Source organism: Silurus aristotelis (genome assembly GCF_946808225.1).
Source record: "Silurus aristotelis genome assembly, chromosome: 9".
Taxonomy (NCBI): domain Eukaryota; kingdom Metazoa; phylum Chordata; class Actinopteri; order Siluriformes; family Siluridae; genus Silurus; species Silurus aristotelis.
In genome coordinates, this window is record NC_139582.1 from 22565018 (window position 1) to 22584279 (window position 19262).

General features: G+C 39.3%; 2 protein-coding genes across 2 annotated transcripts in view; one reads left to right on the forward strand and one right to left on the reverse strand.

Moving 5' to 3' along the window:
* The window catches only part of LOC310731127 (uncharacterized protein), a 146811-nt gene extending 130804 nt beyond the window's left edge, over nucleotides 1–16007 (forward strand). Inside the window, exon 2 of the mRNA XM_083550541.1 lies at nucleotides 15968–16007. The gene's annotated coding sequence lies outside the window, so the exon portion shown is untranslated. The remainder of the gene's footprint in view (nucleotides 1–15967) is intronic.
* LOC310731139 (ryanodine receptor 3) overlaps nucleotides 1–19262 on the reverse strand; it is a 417468-nt gene that overhangs the window by 226232 nt on the left and 171974 nt on the right. Inside the window, 8 exon segments of the mRNA XM_083550556.1 lie at nucleotides 3671–3697; nucleotides 3700–3870; nucleotides 4421–4629; nucleotides 4998–5172; nucleotides 6607–6809; nucleotides 9534–9681; nucleotides 10269–10428; nucleotides 10758–10841. Of these exon segments, the coding sequence (XP_083406682.1) occupies nucleotides 3671–3697; nucleotides 3700–3870; nucleotides 4421–4629; nucleotides 4998–5172; nucleotides 6607–6809; nucleotides 9534–9681; nucleotides 10269–10428; nucleotides 10758–10841 (1177 nt within the window).

Here is a 19262-nt window from a genome sequence, read left to right on the forward strand (position 1 = left end):
ATGGCCAGACTGGTTCGAGCTAATAGAAAGGCAACAGTAACTCAAATAACCACTCGTTACAACCGAGGTATGCAGAAGAGCATCTCTGAACGCACAACACGTCGAACCTTGAGGCGGATAGACTACAGCAGCAGAAGACTACACCGGGTGCCACTCCTGACAGCTAAGAATAGGAAACTGAGGCTACAATTCGCACAGGCTCACCAAAATTGAAGATTGGAAAAACGTTGACTGGACTGATGAGTCTCGATTTCTGCTGCAACATTCAGATGGTAGGGTCAGAATTTGCTGTCAACAACATGAAAGCATGGATCCATCCTGCCTTGTATCAACGGTTCAGGCGAGTGGTGGTGTTGTAATGGTGTGGGGGATATTTTCTTGGCACACTTTGGGTCCATTATTACCAATTGAGCATCGTGTCAACGCCACAGCATACCTGAGAATTGTTGCTGACTATGTCCATCCCTTTATGACCACAGTGTACCCATCTTCTGATGGCTACTTCCAGCAGGATAACGCGCCATGTCATAATGCGTGAATCATCTCAGACTGGTTTCTTGAACATGACAATGAGTTCACTGTACTCAAATGGCCTCCACAGTCACCAGATCTCAATCCAATAGAGCACCTTTGGGATGTGGTGGAACGGGAGATTCGCATCATGGATGTGCAGCCGACAAATCTGCAGCAACTGCGTGATGCTATCATGTCAATATGGACCAAAATCTCTGAGGAATGTTTCCAGTACCTTGTTGAATCTATGCCTATGCGAAAGATTAGGCAGTTCTGAAGGCAAAAAGGGGGTCCAACCCGGTACTAGTAAGGTGTACCTAATAAAGTGGCCGGTGAGTGTATACATATATATATATATATATATATATATATATATATATATATATATATATATATATATATATATATATATACAGTGAGGAAAATAAGTATTTGAACACCCTGCTATTTTGCAAGTTCTCCCACTTAGAAATCATGGAGGGGTCTGAAATTGTCATCGTATGTGCATGTCCACTGTGAGAGACATAATCTTAAAAAAAAAATCCAGAAATCACAATATATGATTTTATAACTATTTATTTGTATGATACAGCTGCAAATAAGTATTTGAACACCTGAGAAAGTCAATGTTAATATTTGGTACAGCAGCCTTTGTTTGCAATTATAGAGGTCAAACGTTTCCTGTAGTTTTTCACCAGGTTTGCACACACTGCAGGAGGGATTTTGGCCCACTCCTCCACACAGATCTTCTTTAGATCAGTCCGGTTTCTGGCCTGTCGCTGAGAAACACGGATTTTGAGCTCCCTTTAAAGATTCTCTATTGGGTTTAGGTCTGGAGACTGGCTAGGCCACGCCAGAACCTTGATATGATTCTTACAGAGCCACTCCTTGGTTATCCTGGCTGTGTGCTTCGGGTCATTGTCATGTTGGAAGACCCAGCCTCGACCCATCTTTAATGCTCTAACTGAGGGAAGGAGGTTGTTCCCCAAAATCTCGCAATACATGGCCCCGGTCATCCTCTCCTTAATACAGTGCAGTCGCCCTGTCCCATGTGCAGAAAAACACTCCCGAAGCATGATGCTACCACCCCCATGCTTCACAGTAGGGATGGTGTTCTTGGGATGGTACTCATCATTCTTCTTCCTTCAAAAACGTTTAGTGGAATTATGACCCAAAAGTTCTATTTTGGTCTCATCTGACCACATGACTTTCTCCCATGACTCCTCTGGATCATCCAAATGGTCATTGGCAAACTTAAGATGTGCCTGGACATGTGCTGGTTTAAGCAGGGGAACCTTCCGTGCCATGCATGATTGCAAACCATGACGTCTTAGTGTATTACCAACAGTAACCTTGGAAACGGTGGTCCCAGCTCTTTTCAGGTCATTGACCAGCTCCTCCCGTGTAGTTCTGGGCTGATTTCTCACCTTCCTTAGGATCATTGAGACCCCACGAAGTAAGATCTTGCATGGAGCCCCAGTCCGAGGGAGATTGACAGTCATGTTTAGCTTCTTCCATTTTCTAATGATTGCTCCAACAGTGGACCTTTTTTCACCAAGCTGCTTGGCAATTTCCCTGTAGCCCTTTCCAGCCTTGTGGAGGTGTACATTTTGGTCTCAAGTGTCTTTGGACAGCTCTTTGGTCTTGGCCATGTTAGTAGTTGGATTCTTACTGATTGTATGGGGTGGACAGGTGTCTTTATGCAGCTAACAACCTCAAACAGGTGCATCTAATTTAGGATAATAAATGTAGTGAAGGTGGACATTTTAAAGGGAGACTTACAGGTCTTTGAGGGTCAGAATTCTAGCTGATAGACAGGCGTTCAAATACTTATTTGCAGTTGTACCATACAAATAAATAGTTTAAAAATCATATATTGTGATTTCTGGATTTTTTTTTTAGATTATGTCTCTTACCATGGACATGCACCTACGATGACAATTTCAGACCCCTCCATGGTTTCTAAGTGGGAGAACTTGCAAAATAGCAGGGTGTTCAAATACTTATTTTCCTCACTGTATATAGTCTGATGGTGTCTCTTGTTTCAATACAGTGATGAGAGTGATGAGAGAACTTAGAAGCTGGAAGTAAATCATATGATGATCGTACCAACGTGTAGAGTCTCTTTTACTTAAAAACGCACACAACGCAGAGCAAACCCACTACTACCCACCCTACCCCTAACCTTAACCCTATATATATATATATATATATATATATATATATATATATATATATATATATATATATATATATATATATATATGTATGTGTGTGTTTATATAATGTATAAACAATTAAATAAATGTAACTCCCAGTGACTTACAGTTGTTATATTACTGTAGGCAATTCTCCTTCCATCATCCACATGTTTCATAGATTTCACAGGATACCTAAACACATTAGAAAGCATTCCATTACAGCAGATCATCCTAAAACATGTCTCATGTCTCTTTCAACATTTAACTTATCATCTTTACTTGGTTTATACAGTATATTACATTATATGTTACAGTTAAAAACTATTGGTTGTTATATGACCAATATATATTAGTATATATATTAAATTGTCTAAAAACATCTAAAAAAAAAAATAAAATTAATTATCTGTTTGAATTATACTTAAAACATTTACCTAGAGATTAGTCACAACTATGAGATTCTAAAATGGGCTGAAACAAACGATGGTAGTGGCTTTGATACTCTACATGGCCAGAGTTTTGTGGACACCTGACCATCATGCCCATATGTTTTCTGTGCATCTTATTCCATATTTTGCACCAGACTGCTGTTATAAAAAACATCCATTCAACCTGGTTTAGTGAATAATATATTATTTTAATATATATATAAATCATATATCATGGTCTTCTCACTCACTGGGTCTCAAACCAGTAGCGGACCGAAATGAGATTTTGATCTGATGTATTACGCAGCACTTTTGCTCTGCATCTTTAGGACACTGATATCATACTAATGCAATTTGTTTTTTTTTTAATGCTCAATTATTAGATAGCCATATCTATATTAGCCAATAATGTCACTGTCAGAATTAAAATCTAAACATCACTGGCAAAATTGTCATGTAAATTAGACCTTAGTTCTTTTCGAATACATATTAATTAAATGCTGCTTATAGTAGGTAGTATAGTTTCACCTGTATTTGGGTTTGAGTGGCTCTTCTTCATGTACCCCATTTATTTCAGTGGCAGGGACACTCTTGTAGGTAGAGTAGAATTCAACCGGCATGCTCAGACGACAGAACACCATGTCAGTGTTGCTGTTCTGTGTCCCAAATGTCTTGTGAGTCACTTTTAGACATGGGGGACTGTCAATAGTGCTATCGATCCTTGTGACCTGCAAACATCTTGACTTCAACATCTCACCTATTACCTTATTACCTATTGTCTTTTATGGTGTTTACTAAGATTAAATAGGTCAAAAGGAAATAGGTGATAAATCTATATACATGTAGAACACTATATTAGCACAAACCCGTTAGAACAGGGGTGTCCAATATTTTCCACAAAGAGCCAGTGTGGATGCAGGTTTTCATTCCAACCACGGAAGTCCACACCAAATTCTACCTGTTTAAATCTAATGATTTTCATTTTCTATGACTATCAGGAGGGCCATTGACTGGTTGAAAAAACCTGCACCCACACCAGCCATTTGTGGAAAAGTTTGAACACTCCTGCATTGGAAGAACAGGTGATCTAAACACAATTGTGTAAATGGGATTGCTGGCTGTAGTGTAAATGAAGTGTCTATAGAGTATAGATATGACTTGGCATGAACATGGCTTTTAAAAAAGTAAAAGTAACACAGGACAGTAAAACATATGAACTTGTAATTTAATTCACTAATTAATTCAGCAATATTTTGCATGGCAGAAGTTGGGCCTTACCGCAATATGACTCTGATCTTTGGGAACAGTGACAAAAGTAGGAAGGCGCTTGCTAAACCACATGGTGACCTCTCGGTTCATGTTCACAGCAAATGGTTCAAATCCCTCTTGCAGTCCACACATGGTGTAATATTTGAAGGTACTGGCATTCTTGCCCAGGTTCATACGTCCAACTTGGGAAAGGCCCAGACTACACACTGGAATAAATCCTAGAGATAACAAAGTACAATTATAATTGTTTGTCTACTTTTTTATACCAGTCATAGTCTACATAAAATATATATTTTTTTTTTACAGTACAAAGTGTTTTTTTTTTACTTGGAGGGTAAAAATTATTTATGCTATGATTTTCCAAAGTCTTCATAAAAAAAAAAAATAAAAAAAATAAAAAAAATGGAAAATTATTTTTATTCACTGAATCACATTTTTATCACATTTTAATCACATTGCCTTTCGCTACAATTTCAGCATTTTCCTCTCCTCAGGCATGCGTACCGTGAACTGTGAGAAAGCAACTAAAATTTAAACATATTTTTTTTATTGTGTGTGTTACAAAGTATAAGATGTTCTCTCTCACCATCCTCAGTATCAAAGTCAGCAAAGCAAAGCTCAGAGCCCTTGTCTGTGATGAGGATTTCTCCATTAAGCGTAAAGATCATGGACTTGTCCTCCATGTTAATCATGCAGCCGACCACATCTCCAGCATGCCAGCAACGACCAAACAAATAACTGCCCTGATTGAGACGATGACCCTAGAGGTTTAACAATAACAATTTATTCAGGTTATCCGAATTTACATTATACCTATAAACTTGCAAATAAAAAGGCAATAAGAATTTGTTTATTCTCTCAAAAAATAGAAGAGAAATGTAATTAAACCCTGGGTTGACAGCTCAGATTATTGGTTTAGTGTAAGGCTCATGGAATGTCCAGAAGCCTGCCAACTAAATCCTGCCTATTCAGCAAGGTACCATAAACTCCTTTGGTTAACAATACAAGTGTGTAGGATCCTCTTGAAAAAAGACCCAACAGATGCTGAGCAGTTGTTAGCAGATATTAATGCAGCAGATTCTTTAAATATTACAGTTCTTGTTCTGTATCTCCCTGTTTTTAGCTGAGATTACGTTCACTTTGTCTATAGTACTGGATTTTCTTTTTTTCAACAAAATTTTCAGCGGGGTGGCACCTAGTGCACTCGATTTCTTTCTTTTTTTTATTTTACTTTATTTATTTTATTTATAACAGCACAATAAATAATTAAACAACAATACATAATTATTGTTGTGCATAAAAAGTTATTGTTGTGTTTTAACTGATGTATACTTAGTTTTTAGAATACAAAAAAAAAATACAATAGAATTCTCTGATTAAATGATATTCATGTTAACAGATTTTAATTTGTTTTAATTTTAATCTGTTCTTTGTTCATAAGATAAATTGCAGAGTCTGAAAAGTAAAGTCTGTCCTTGTAACCCCTTGCATGCTGTTACACATTTAGTGTAAGTGAAGTAAGTGAAATTTAAAGATTTGTTTGATATTTACATTAACAGATTAAAATGTTATTGCTGCGATTTGTTTATTAGGTTAAGGGAAACTGTTGGGGAAAAATCTATATATTAAAAATTATGAAGAGTTGCAAGTTGCAGCTAATTGTTTGCATTTTGCTGATTTTCCTTTTTTTTTTTAAATGTATACAAATGACTGTCAAATTTAATTAAATGTGTTTGCTAATGTGTTTGAATTGGGAATCATGGGGGTTGTTAAAAATGTCAATGTCTAAATAGGGGTCTCCTGAAAAAAAGGTTGAAAAAAGGTCTCATACAGCATACTGTGCCTTAGTTCCTTTTTTGTATTATCCATTATTTACCTCAAGAAACATTTAAAATCTTTAACATTAACAAATCAGTGAAATAATTGGGGCAATTCACATATATATTCAGAATACACTCTCCGTACTATAAAAAAAAAAAAAAAAAAAAAAAAAAATTCTTCTTTTAGGCACTGTATTTCCAGTACTATAATTTGAGAAAAAAAAAGTAACTTTAATTTATATAGCACATTAGGTAAATAGTTAATAATGAATTGACACAAAAAATTTTTGTATTAACACTAAATAGTTTAATAAGTCAGCCACCCATGTGCTACAACATGGGCTGTTTATAATAAGATATAGATCAAAAACTCACTTTATAACCATCAAAGACGAAGGCCTGATCATCTGTTCCCAGTTCCAGGTCGGGCCGCACACCTGGCCGAGCCCAGCCAACCCTCATATCTCCACCAGTAACCACCTCAAACTCAAAATACCATTTCCCTGTTTTCACTGCATACGTCCTCTCCAAACGAAAAAAACGAATTTTGTCGATGCTTAATCTCTCCACCACATGGCCTGCAATCATGGATAGACAGCAAGAGAAATTAGGAAAGGTTCAACTGTGACCCACACAACACAGCATTAGGTACTGATGTATAAATAAGTGAGACTAAGCTTCTAGCTAGCTAGTAACCTTAGTAAACATTTACCATGTCATATATTACCTGATTGCTTGTCTGCTTAAACAATAAAAAAGATTATTGGTCATGGACAATTTTTTTACGTATATGTCAGAAAGCTAGATAAAAAAATTATAATAAATGAATAAATGAATAAATAAATAAAAGAACAAGGAAACGTCAGACATGAAATGGTTTGGTGAACCACAGCGAACTGAACGAGATACTTTGCGATGAAAGAAAGGACAAAAAGGGTTATTTATACACACAAAAATAAACACAGCTGTAGAGTATAAAAAGTAAAAAAACAAGATGGAGTGGAAACATTACATGAAGGCAACAAACAAGTGAAGAAAAAAACAATGACTTGATGGGTTGGAAACATAAAATGAAAAATAGGGTGGCAAAGAGGCGGAAGATTTCTGGAAAATTTCCATTTGAGCTTCCCGTAGGGAATTTTAGAAATTAGTGTATATAATGGAAATATATATAAACTGTTTTATTTACAAACATAAATATAAACATTTTGTTTGGTCATAAGCTGACATGCATGCAACTTAACCTGTTAGAAGGCACCGCCACTTTTGGGACTCTCAGCTGAAAATTACCTATCTAAATTTAAATGTTAGCAAATCCTGACAAAAGTGTGCTACAGTGAGGAAAATAAGTATTTGAACACCCTGCTATTTTGCAAGTTCTCCCACTTAGAAATCATGGAGGGGTCTGAAATTGTCATCGTAGGTGCATGTCCACTGTGAGAGACATAATCTAAAAAAAAAAAAAACAGAAATCACAATATATGAATTTTAAACTATTTATTTGTATGATACAGCTGCAAATAAGTATTTGAACACCTGTCTATCAGCTAGAATTCTGACCCTCAAAGACCTGTTAGTCTGCCTTTAAAATGTCCACCTCCACTACATTTATTATCCTAAATTAGATGCACCTGTTTGAGGTCGTTAGCTGCATAAAGACACCTGTCCACCCCATACAATCAGTAAGAATCCAACTACTAACATGGCCAAGACCAAAGAGCTGTCCAAAGACACTAGAGACAAAATTGTACACCTCCACAAGGCTGGAAAGGGCTACGGGGAAATTGCCAAGCAGCTTGGTGAAAAAAGGTCCACTGTTGGAGCAATCATTAGAAAATGGAAGAAGCTAAACATGACTGTTAATCTCCCTCGGACTGGGGCTCCATGCAAGATCTCACCTCGTGGGGTCTCAATGATCCTAAGGAAGGTGAGAAATCAGCCCAGTACTACATCGGAGCTGGTCAATGACCTGAAAAAAGCTGGGACCACCGTTTCCAAGGTTACTGTTGGTAATACACTAAGACATCATGGTTTAAAATCATTCATGGCACGGAAGGTTCCCCTGCTTAAACCAGCACATGTCCAGGCATGTCTTAAGTTTGCCAATGACCATTTGGATGATCCAGAGGAGTCATGGGAGAAAGTCATGTGGTCAGATGAGACCAAAATAGAACTTTTGGGTCATAATTCCACTAAACGTGTTTGGAGGAAGAATGATGAGTACCATCCCAAGAACACCATCCCTACTGGTAGCATCATGCTTTGGGGGTGTTTTTCTGCACATGGAACAGGGCGACTGCACTGTATTAGGGAGAGGATGACTGGGGCCATGTATTGCGAGATTTTGGGGAACAACCTTCCTCCCTCAGTTAGAGCATTGAAGATGGGTCGAGGCTGGGTCTTCCAACATGACAATTACCCGAAGCACACAGCCAGGATAACCAAGGAGTGGCTCTGTAAGGAGCATATCAAGGTTCTGGCGTAGCCTAGCCAGTCTCCAGACCTAAACCCAATAGAGAATCTTTGGAGGGAGCTCAAATTCCGTGTTTCTCAGCGACAGGCCAGAAACCTGAATGATCTAGAGAAGATCTGTGTGGAGGAGTGGGCCAAAATCCCTCCTGCAGTGTGTGCAAACCTGGTGAAAAACTACAGGAAACGTTTGACCTCTGTAATTGCAAACAAAGGCTACTGTACCAAATATTAACATTGACTTTCTCAGGTGTTCAAATACTTATTTGCAGCTGTTTCATACAAATAAATATTTAAAAAATCATACATTGTGATTTCTGGATTTTTTTTTAGATTATGTCTCTCACAGTGGACATGCACCTACGATGACAATTTCAGACCCCTCCATGATTTCTAAGTGGGAGAACTTGCAAAATAGCAGGGTGTTCAAATACTTATTTTCCTCACCGTACATACACAATTTGGAAAGACGACACTTTGGGATTTACTATCAATCATTCAGATTCAGTTGATAATGCTCAATGATCAATCCAGATGCAGCTCATGGGGCAAATAAAACATTCTGCACTCTCCACTGCTTGCTTTTCAGCTTGTGAAAGTTATTTCATCCTCTATTAAGTGCTATTCTTACTGAAAAGTAACAGGTGTAAATCATGTCACGAGTCACAGTCAGTTTTACGTAAACTGCATCTTGCTTAAAGCTGCATAAATGGCAAACAATAATTAATATAACTATAATATAAGAAATAAAATAAAATTAAAAAAACAACCATAAATTTGCAAAAATGTTCTTAAATAACACATGGTTGATTAATCATCCCCCTGGTACTCACCACCCTCCTGGTCAGGAGGCTCGATGTTATAGCCATATCCAATTAGTGTACGGATGGCTTCACGCAGACTGTCTCGGTTTGACTTCTTGGTGCGTTCGTCAAGCAATGCATATGGCACAAGGCGAGGATTGCGCCTGCTTTTCAAATCCTGAACAGAGTTAGAGAGAGAGCTATGCGTTGTTTTGCTGCCCTGCTCAGCAGTCTAAACTGTGATGTTAAAACTTCCCTAGCCAAAGTTTCAGCTTTTTAAAAAACTAATAATCACTTTGTCTCCATTCTTTTATACCAATCTGCTCTGTGCAGATGGAAAAAGTATGTTGTGTACTGTACAAAGTAGTTTACAGTTCTAATGAAAATGCTAAATTATATCAGGTTGTCTGTTTTGTGTCTATATATTATTTATACACTATATATTATCTGTGCACTATTCTGTAAATGTTTACATATATTTTATACAATATGAATGACAATGACAATTTGTATAAGATTTCATACAAAATGTGCTAAATTTAGGTTTTTTATAAAATTATTATTGGGTTGCACCAGAATCGTGGATAATAAATCTATCTTTCAAATCTATTTATGAATGGAAAAACATAAGACTTCTTGTTGTTTCTTATGCAACATAGTAAACCCAAAGCCAGAACAAAAAAAACTAGTTTTAGTAAAAGTTTTAGTAAAATGGCATATGAATAAATGGACTAGTATATTGATCTATTATTATGGTATATTTACCTGCTGTATGCTATAGGTCCAGCCTTGTTTGACACGATCTTTGGCCCAAACATTGTGTCCATTCTCGGCTAACTTATCAACAAGAAGCTCTTGTGCAGGGCTCAGTTTTACTTCTGACAGCTCCAAAGGCATGGGCTTGTAGCCATTAGACATCATGTAGCTTCACAGCAGCACAGGATTAGTTTTAAAATTATGAATACAATGCATAGCAATAGCATAACAAAGATTATGGCATGCCATATGTTATTCCCTAACAACCTGACCATTATTTTGTAAGTTTCTGATTTTAATGTAAAGCTATATATGCTCAAACAAAGTGTACATAATATCAGATTCAAACACTTTTCTATGAAATGTTAGAAACAATTGATTAGTTTTATAATTTGATTTAGAGGACCCAGAGTAATCCTCTAATTTGATGTCATTTGTTCAGTAGTTTTACAACACATTATATACAACACATTGCCGTGGTCTCTGCAAAATACTTACTTTTTTGGGAGTTTAATTTTTTTCAGCTCCTCCTCAGCGTTGACACTGACCTGAACCACATGGCAACCCAGAGCCAAAAGAGTCCTAAAGATACATCATGTAAAGCTGCTGAGAGATTATGCTCACAAAGCAAAATGGCAGGGGTTCCCAAACTGAGGGTTACTTCATTTACAAATGGGGTTGCTAGGGTGTAACTGCCTCTAAGGTGGAGTTTAAGCATATCCCTCTCGCACTAAATCTACCCGCTTCTTTTGTGTGAGGCAGTAAATTATTCATTCATCCACCTAGTATGTCAAAGAATAAACCATTTGTGATGCCTTGCATTACATTTTTGTAGATTTATTAAAACAGCACACATGATAAACTCTAAAATTCTAATTTACAATGCAACCTTTTGAAGGTGCTCAAAACTGATATTACTGAATATTTGAATTATCGCTACCCCAGTCATCAGTGATAATTGACTAGGAGTACTAACATTGACCCTCGCTATCTTTGAAGTTAAGATGATCATTTGGATTAATTTTATGTTGAACTTTCTAAACACTGGAGCACAGAGTCAGCAAGAACATCCACATGCAGATAATGCAGAGCAGGAAATATAATGAGCCTCTGAGTGCATTTGAGACTCGCTTTAGGAGAGAGTGGTAAAGCAATTTGAGTTTACTTGTAAGCATACACTTACAACTGTTTATGAATAAATGTTTTAATAACATGCACAGCAACTTAGAGTTACTACACAGCGGCTCCAAGCTATGACTGATGTCGCCTCCAGGATCAGACAATTATTATTAACTGGTGCATTTGATAATACCAAAAATGCCAAATCTATATATATATATATATTTTTTTTTTTTTATATAGTGGACACTAATACCAGCTTTCTCAATAGGGTAGAAATCATGATAAATTTTGTTATTGTAATCTTCCCAGGCACTGGTAAAAGTTTGTAGAAAGAAACAAAGCAATCTTAATCTTATGTGCCTACAATACAGTGAGCCTGTAAGAAAGGATCACTATCTGGCTTGAAGGACCAAAATGTAAGGAAGTTTGGCTATCTGGCTCAAAGGACCAAAATGTAAGGAAGTTTACTATCTGGCTCAAAAGATTAAATGTAAGGAAGGTTATCCATTGTACAGAGATTGTACTTGCCCCAGTGTGTCAGTAAAAACATGGTACAGGATATAGAACACTTAAACTTTACTGGGTTTGTGATTCATGTGTGGTGTGATCGCTGGGCTGCTGCTAAGTGTTCTGGCCTTCTAGCACTCAGTGAAAAGCGGTGATGTCACAGAGGTAAATTATCATGAATGGTATACTGTGAATCTCCCTCTAGTGATGAAGCATGGAAATACAACCTAAGGGCAACTGTTTCCTAAAGCCTACATTAAATTCATGCATTAAATAGGTAGAAAAAGATGTTCCTGTCAACTGTCCTAAAACTTTCTTACTCAAAGTCAACTTTCGGTTTATCTTTTGAACAAGGTCAACTTATTCTCAGTACTCTACCTAATCTTTGTTTTTCCTCTGTTGTGATAATCGAGCACTACCATCATGACATGCGTGTTGCACCAGTTCTGCAGTGAAGCATATGCCAGATGATATTAATTGGACAAAAGCAATTATGAACACTTTTGGTTATCTCAAACAATCCCTGAGCTCTGCTTCAGATTTAGACCTGCCTCACAATGGTTTATTCACTTTCTATATCAACAAATATGGAGGCATAGCTATGGGGATTTTGGCCTGTAAGCATGGTGGAGGTTACCAGCCAGTAGCTTATCTACACTAAATCTAAATCTAAATCTCTAGATGCTGTAGTTTAAGGTATGTCTATAATCAGTCACAGCTTCTGCTCTATTGGTCTAGGATGCTGAAAGGGTTGTACTTTCACTATTGCTTGTAATGCATGTGCTATACAAGTACATAATAATATTCAGACACAGCACATGACTGTCCAGCATCTCCCAGGTCATGAAGCTTATGCACCACACTTAATATTACCATTAAACGCATCACTAATATAGTGTAGTCCAGCTGTCTACCCTATGTGGCTATTCAGTTTGTTATATTGTACACAAAGCTCACTTCTTACCTTATCTTTTAGCTCTGGCTGTCAAGACTTTTGATAATAATGCCTCTCTCACATGCAACACTGGTTTCTAATAGAAGCTTAAATGTTACCCAAGAGGCTTGCCATTGATAGGTCAAAGGTTACAACCAGGGGAATTAGAAATGGATTGCTATAATTCCTTAGCTGATGATAAGGGCGAAAACGCAGCCTTAGAGTGCAGACACTCACTCTTTGTTCACAATACAGGTACAGTGTCTTCTCTGCTCAGTCACATTTTGTTTTGACATTTGTCTTATTTAACAAACATAGACTACTCCTAGGACCTTATGTTTTAAACAATCTGAGATCTTTTTTCCCCTCAGGTGTGAATAGACTGATTTGCTGCCCTCTGGGCCACATTGCACTTCCCTGTTTATTTTCTTCCATTCCTTGTGTGTCATTTTCATGTTGTTTCACATGCCTAAGAAATGGTGTATTTAATAATATCAACAAGCATTTTTTCATTGATCACCAAAACTGCTAAGTTACTACTCAATTCATGTTCCAAAGCATATGTGTCAAACTCAAGGCCCGCAGGCCACATCTGGGCGATGAACAATTATATCGGGCCCGCAAGATCATGTTTTTATAGATCTATTATTATTGTTATTAATGGCCCGGCGATATGAAGCGCTGATAACACACAAACTACAGATCCCATAATACAGCGCTTCAGCTGCCTTGCTGAATGCTAGGCTACCTGGGAACATTCCAGCATCAATCAAGTCAAGCATTTGTTGATGTATACAACCCTATTGTAAAGTTAGTGTGAAGCCCCTCACAATGGCAAAGAGAAAAGTTGAGTAAATGTTTACTGAGAGAAAAATTAGAGGCAAATCAGCTCGGCCATTTACCGAGGGAGAGTTTCTGAAGAGCTGCATGATAAAGGTGTTGCGATGTCTTGTGTTTGACAGGAGATATTTTTATGAAGAGCAAAATTTAAAGTTTAAGTTTATTTTTTTTAATGGCACAAGAGCAAAGAAAACAGATTGTTTTGATTTGTTGTTATTTTAACGTTTACTTAAATGCACAATGTTTATTTATTTTTTCAGGTTTTTCAGCATGTTCATATTTCTAACTTGTATAATTTTGACAGGATATTATTTAAGTTATTAAAAGTTAAAATTTATTTATTCTGGAATAATATATCTGTATGTTTCTATTCATGTTCAAAAAACATTTAGTTTTATTGTGTTCAATAAATGTTTTTCCTGTTCAGCCCACGACCTAAAGTGTGCTTTGAGTTTTGGCCCCCTGTGCAATTGAGTTTGACACCCCTGTTCTAAAGGTAATGCAGACACTGCCATTAACATCATACCTAGGTATGCAAATCCAGAAGCAATTGATAGTGACAATGGTACCCCCTTTCAAGAGTGACTCAAAATCTTTGTAGATATCTCAACACAGACTGGAATTTTCCAGTACAGGAATCATGCAACCACTAATCTGCAACCACTAATCTGCTAATCAAGAACCTTCGCAACCTAAGCTTGCTGCGATCTCGGCCACAAAGACCAGGCCCCCAGCCCTCAATGTTACCTGATGCTGGTGGCCGGGAGAGGGGATGTAGGAAGCGCTGCTCGAGGAAGCGGAAGCAGAGCAGGCAGCGGGTGTCCGTGCTAGGCTAAATGCTAACCCTGGCTGGCCGGCTCTCCCGTCCATTCTTCTTTTAAAGGTCTGCTCCCTGGACAATAAACGGGATTACATGCGATTCCAGCAGACCACACGGCGAGAGTTCAGACGAGATCAGACAGTTCAGCGAGTTTGTGACTAAGATGCAGACCGTTTTATTAACCATGTAAATTCACCACTGTTTTCATTGTCGGAGTGTAAATTCCAACCCAGCGCTAAAGCTAAGGAGGCACTGTGTGAACACAAGAATGCGAATCTCAGGACTGTGCTCCCTAAACTCCATCAGCATGTGGACTTTGCAACAAGAGGAGCGAACACGCTGGATCTTGTTTTTCACAATCATGCGGAGCCCCGCCGCCAACTCAGCTACTCAGACCACACATCTCTGTTATGCTAATTCCAGCATACAGACCGCTCATCAGACACTCTGAACCGGTTCTGAAACAGGTGAAAACCTGGCCAGCAGAAGTCACCTCTGCTTTTCAGGACTGTTTTGAGTGCACTGACTGGGATATATTTAGGGAGGCTGTAACCAGCGGTGATTCCATCAACTTGGAGGAGTACATGTCAACAGTGACCAGCTACATCAGCAAGTGTGTTGATGACATGACCATCTCCAAGACCATCACTAAGCGCGCCAACCAGAAGCCTTGGATGACAGCAAAAGTATGTGCGCTGCTGAAACAAAGAGAGACTGCCTTCAGAGCAGGGGACAAGATGGCCTTAAGAACAGCAAGGGCCAAACTGTCCCGTGCCTGAAATGGTCTTCCAACAGTCTTGAAGGAGTTCCCTGAGAGATGCTTGGCACTTGTTGGCCTTTTTGCCTTCACTTTGCGGTCCAGCTCACCCCTAAACCATCTCGATTGGGTTCAGGTCCGGTGACTGTGGAGGCCAGGTCATCTGGCGCAGCACCCCATCACTCTCCTTCTTGGTCAAATATGCCTTCAGTGTGACTCTACAATTTTCATAGTCATGAAAATAAAGAAAACTCTTTGAATGAGAAGGTGTGTCCAAACTTTTGGTCTGTACTGTATATATAAATGTACACATACAGTGGTGCGAAAAAGTGCTTCCTGATTTCTTATTTTTTTGCATGTTTGTCACACTGTTTTAGACCATCAAATTAATTGAAATATTAGTAAAAGATAACACGTGAACACAACATGCAGTTTTTAAATGAAGGTATTTATTCTTGGAAGAAAACAAAATCCAAAACTACAGGACCCTGTGTAAAACAGTGTTTGCCCCTAAACCTAATAACTGGTTTGGCCACCCTTAGCAGCAACAACTGCAATTATGCATTTGCGATAACTTGCAATGAGTCTGTTACAGCGCTGTGGAGGAATTTTGGTCCACTCATCTATGAAGAATTGTAGTAATTCAGCCACATTGGAGGGTTTTCGAGCATGAACCACCTATTTAAGGTAGGAATTCAAGGTTCCATTCATTACAGCAAGTCTTCCAGGTCCTGAAGCAGCAAAACAGCCCCAGACCATCACACTACCACCACCATATTTTACTGTTGGTATGATGTCCGTCCACTAAAATGCGGTGTTACTTTTATGCCAGACGTAATAGGACACACACCTTCCAAAAAGTTCAACTTTTGTCTTGTCAGTCCACAGAATATTTTCCCAAAAGTCTTGGGAATCATCAAGATGTTTTCTGGCAAAACTGCGATGAGCCTTTATATTCTTTTTGCTTTGAAGCGGTTTTCTTCTTGGAACTCTGCCATGCAGACTATTTTTGCCCAGTCTTTTTCTTATGGTGGAGTCATGAACACTGACCTTAACTCAGGCAAGTGAGGCCTAGAGTTCTTTGAATGTTGTTGTCGGGTCTGTTGTGACTTAAAGTTTTGTTTGTCACATACATATACATGCAGAGTACGACATTCAGTGAAATACTTTACACAACTGTCTAACATTTAAACATGAAAAAGAAATAAAATATAAGCATACATTCAAGTATAAAGTATAGAAATATATATGTATATACATGATCTTTAAAAAGGGATGGATGAGTATGGCAGATATTGACAGAGTATAAATTAAAGTAATTTAGTGTGATTGTACTTGAAATGTCCATGTGCAGTATAGTGTGGTATAAAGTGACACTGTGCTGTGCAAGTTCAGAGTTGAAGTGTCAGTCGAGAGTTAAGATGTCATATAAAATTAAGAAAAAGTGCAGAAATAATTGTGCAGTGAAGAAATAAAGTGAAGACGCAAAAGAGAGGTCCAGTACTAGTCCCTGGGTGTTTCCTGTTTTACACACTAAATAGCTTGCAGGAAAAAGCTTCTCCTCATTGTCTCTGTGTTTGCTTTCTAGGCGCGGAAGCGCTTTCCTGAACTGAACAGAGAAAAGAGTCAATTTTTGAGATGGCTAAGGTCATTCACAATCTTCCTGCCCTGGTCCGGCACCGCATGCTATAGATGTCCTGCAGGTTAGGGAGCTCGGTGCGGATGGTACGTTCAGCTGACCACACCACCCTCTGTCCACACCACCCACACGCCTGTCCTGCATGGTGCTGTTCCCAAACCAGGAAGTGATGTTACCCGTATGCTAGTCCTTAGCACCTGAGGGGGTAGTGTAAAGCCCCTTAAGCATCTCCGACGGTACAGAAGTTGCCAGGCCTTTTTCAACAGGGTGTAGATGTGACAGAACCGAGAAAGGTCCTGTGTGATGTGAACGCCTATGTATGTGAAACTGTCCACTCTCTCCACTGGGGTCCCGTTGATGTTTAGCAGTTGGTGCTGAAGTCCACTATCAACTCCTAGGTCTTGCTGAAGATCTTCAGCAGAAGATTGTCCAGATTTTTTATCTCCTGTAGGAAGGCTGTCTCATCGTTGTTAGAGATCAGGCCCACCACAACAGTGTGCTCAGCAAACTTGATGGTGGTGAAGCTGGAACTGGTCACACAGTCATGTGTGTACAGTGAATACAGCAGGGGGCTTAAAACACAACCCTGAGGAGCTCCAGCGGCAAGCTGAGTCCCAGGACCTCCAACTTAGAGGTAAGCGTGGAGGGAATTATGGTGTTGAATGCTGTAGTTCACAAACAGCATTTTTGCATATTTCAATTTTCTGTAGTCCAGGTGGGTCATCGTTGTGTGAAGGCATCCTCAGTAGAGCGGTTCTGGTGGTACACAAACCGTGTAGAGGATCCAGTATGTTTGCTAGTGATGCAGAAGTCTCTGACCAGTCTTTTAAAGCACTTCATCACTACTGAGGTCAGGGCTACGGGGCAATAGTTGTTTAGGCAGGCGGGCTGGGGCTTCTTCCGGACAGGAACAATGGTGAACTGTTTGAAGCATGAGGGGACAACAGACTCTTTCAGGGAGAGGTTAAATATCTCGGTGAACACTGGTGTATGTAGGTCAGCACAGGATTTCAGAACCGACCTGAGATGCCATCTGGTCCTGCTGCCTTCCTGGTATTCACTTTCCTGAATGCCCTCCACCACCCCCACCACTCTGCGCACACTAAGAGGCAGCCTTGTGCTCATCCATGTCCCCAGTGACGAGCCCTGTGTTGTAGGCAGTGGAGCGGGATCTCAGAGCATTGCGGATAGTTTTATCCACCCTTGGCTTCGGGTTGGGAAACGCTTTGATGGTGGTTTTCTGTACCATATCATCTGATTTCCCGAAGAATCCTACAACCGCTTCCATAAACATGTTGACATCATCAGAGCTGCGCCTGAACATGTCCTTGTCTGTGTCATCTAAAGCGTCCTGCAGAGCGGCCACAGATTGGTCAGTCCAGTGCTTTCCGGAGCTTTCTCTTTCAGCCTTTGTTTGTATACAGGCATGAGGAAGATGGCGGCATGGTCCGATTTCCCAAACGGTGGATGTGATTGTGCCTTGTAGCTGTTCTTGAATTGTGTGTTGCAGTGGTCCAGTGTCTTTTCGACCCTGATGGGGCAGGTGATGTGATGCTGAAAGTTTGGCAGTACATGCTTGAAGTTGGCACTGTTAAAGTCCCCCACCACAATGAGCGCCGCATCCCGATGCTGTGTTTGGTGTAGAGTTAGTGTCTCGTGTAATTCCCATATCGCAGTGATAGAATATAAACGGCACTGACTATGACTGAGCTAAATTCTCGAGGTAGGTAGAACGGGCCACATTGATGAAAGAGGAACAATGCTCACGCTGTCGCACCAATGGTTGTTTACCATCAGACACACTCCACCTCCCCTTAACTTCCCTGAAAAACTTAGCCGGCTGGATGGCGTGGTCAAGTACCGTTGGGTTCAGTCATGTCTCGTTGAAGCAGAGAAGGTTGCAGTCCCAAATGTCCCTCTGGAACTTGACCCTTGCCCTTAAGTCATTGAGCTTGTTTTCTAGAGACTTCACATTGACTAACAGGATACCAGGTAAGGGAGCATGGTGTGCGCGTGCCCTCAGCCTGTTTCCCTTGCAGACGCTAGTACGGGTCGCGTCCTTTGTTCTTCCTCAGGATCTCGCTCGGCCAGCATGGGGTTGGGTTAAAAAATGGCGAAAAGCGAGTAGATTGTACACCAATAGATATGAGTGGCTTTGTCATATGTAAAGATGATGACCTTATATAAAGAGAACGGTATCTATGAAAATAAATATATAAAATAAACAAAAACAGACAAGAGTAGCCGGAGCAGTCGTGACGGCAGTCAACCTCACTGGCGCCATCTTGAAATGTCATTTTCACTTTGTGAGGCATCTTACCCTATCTTACCATGTGGCAAAATAGCACTGTGAGGGAAAAAAGGCCACGAATTTGGCCTATAGA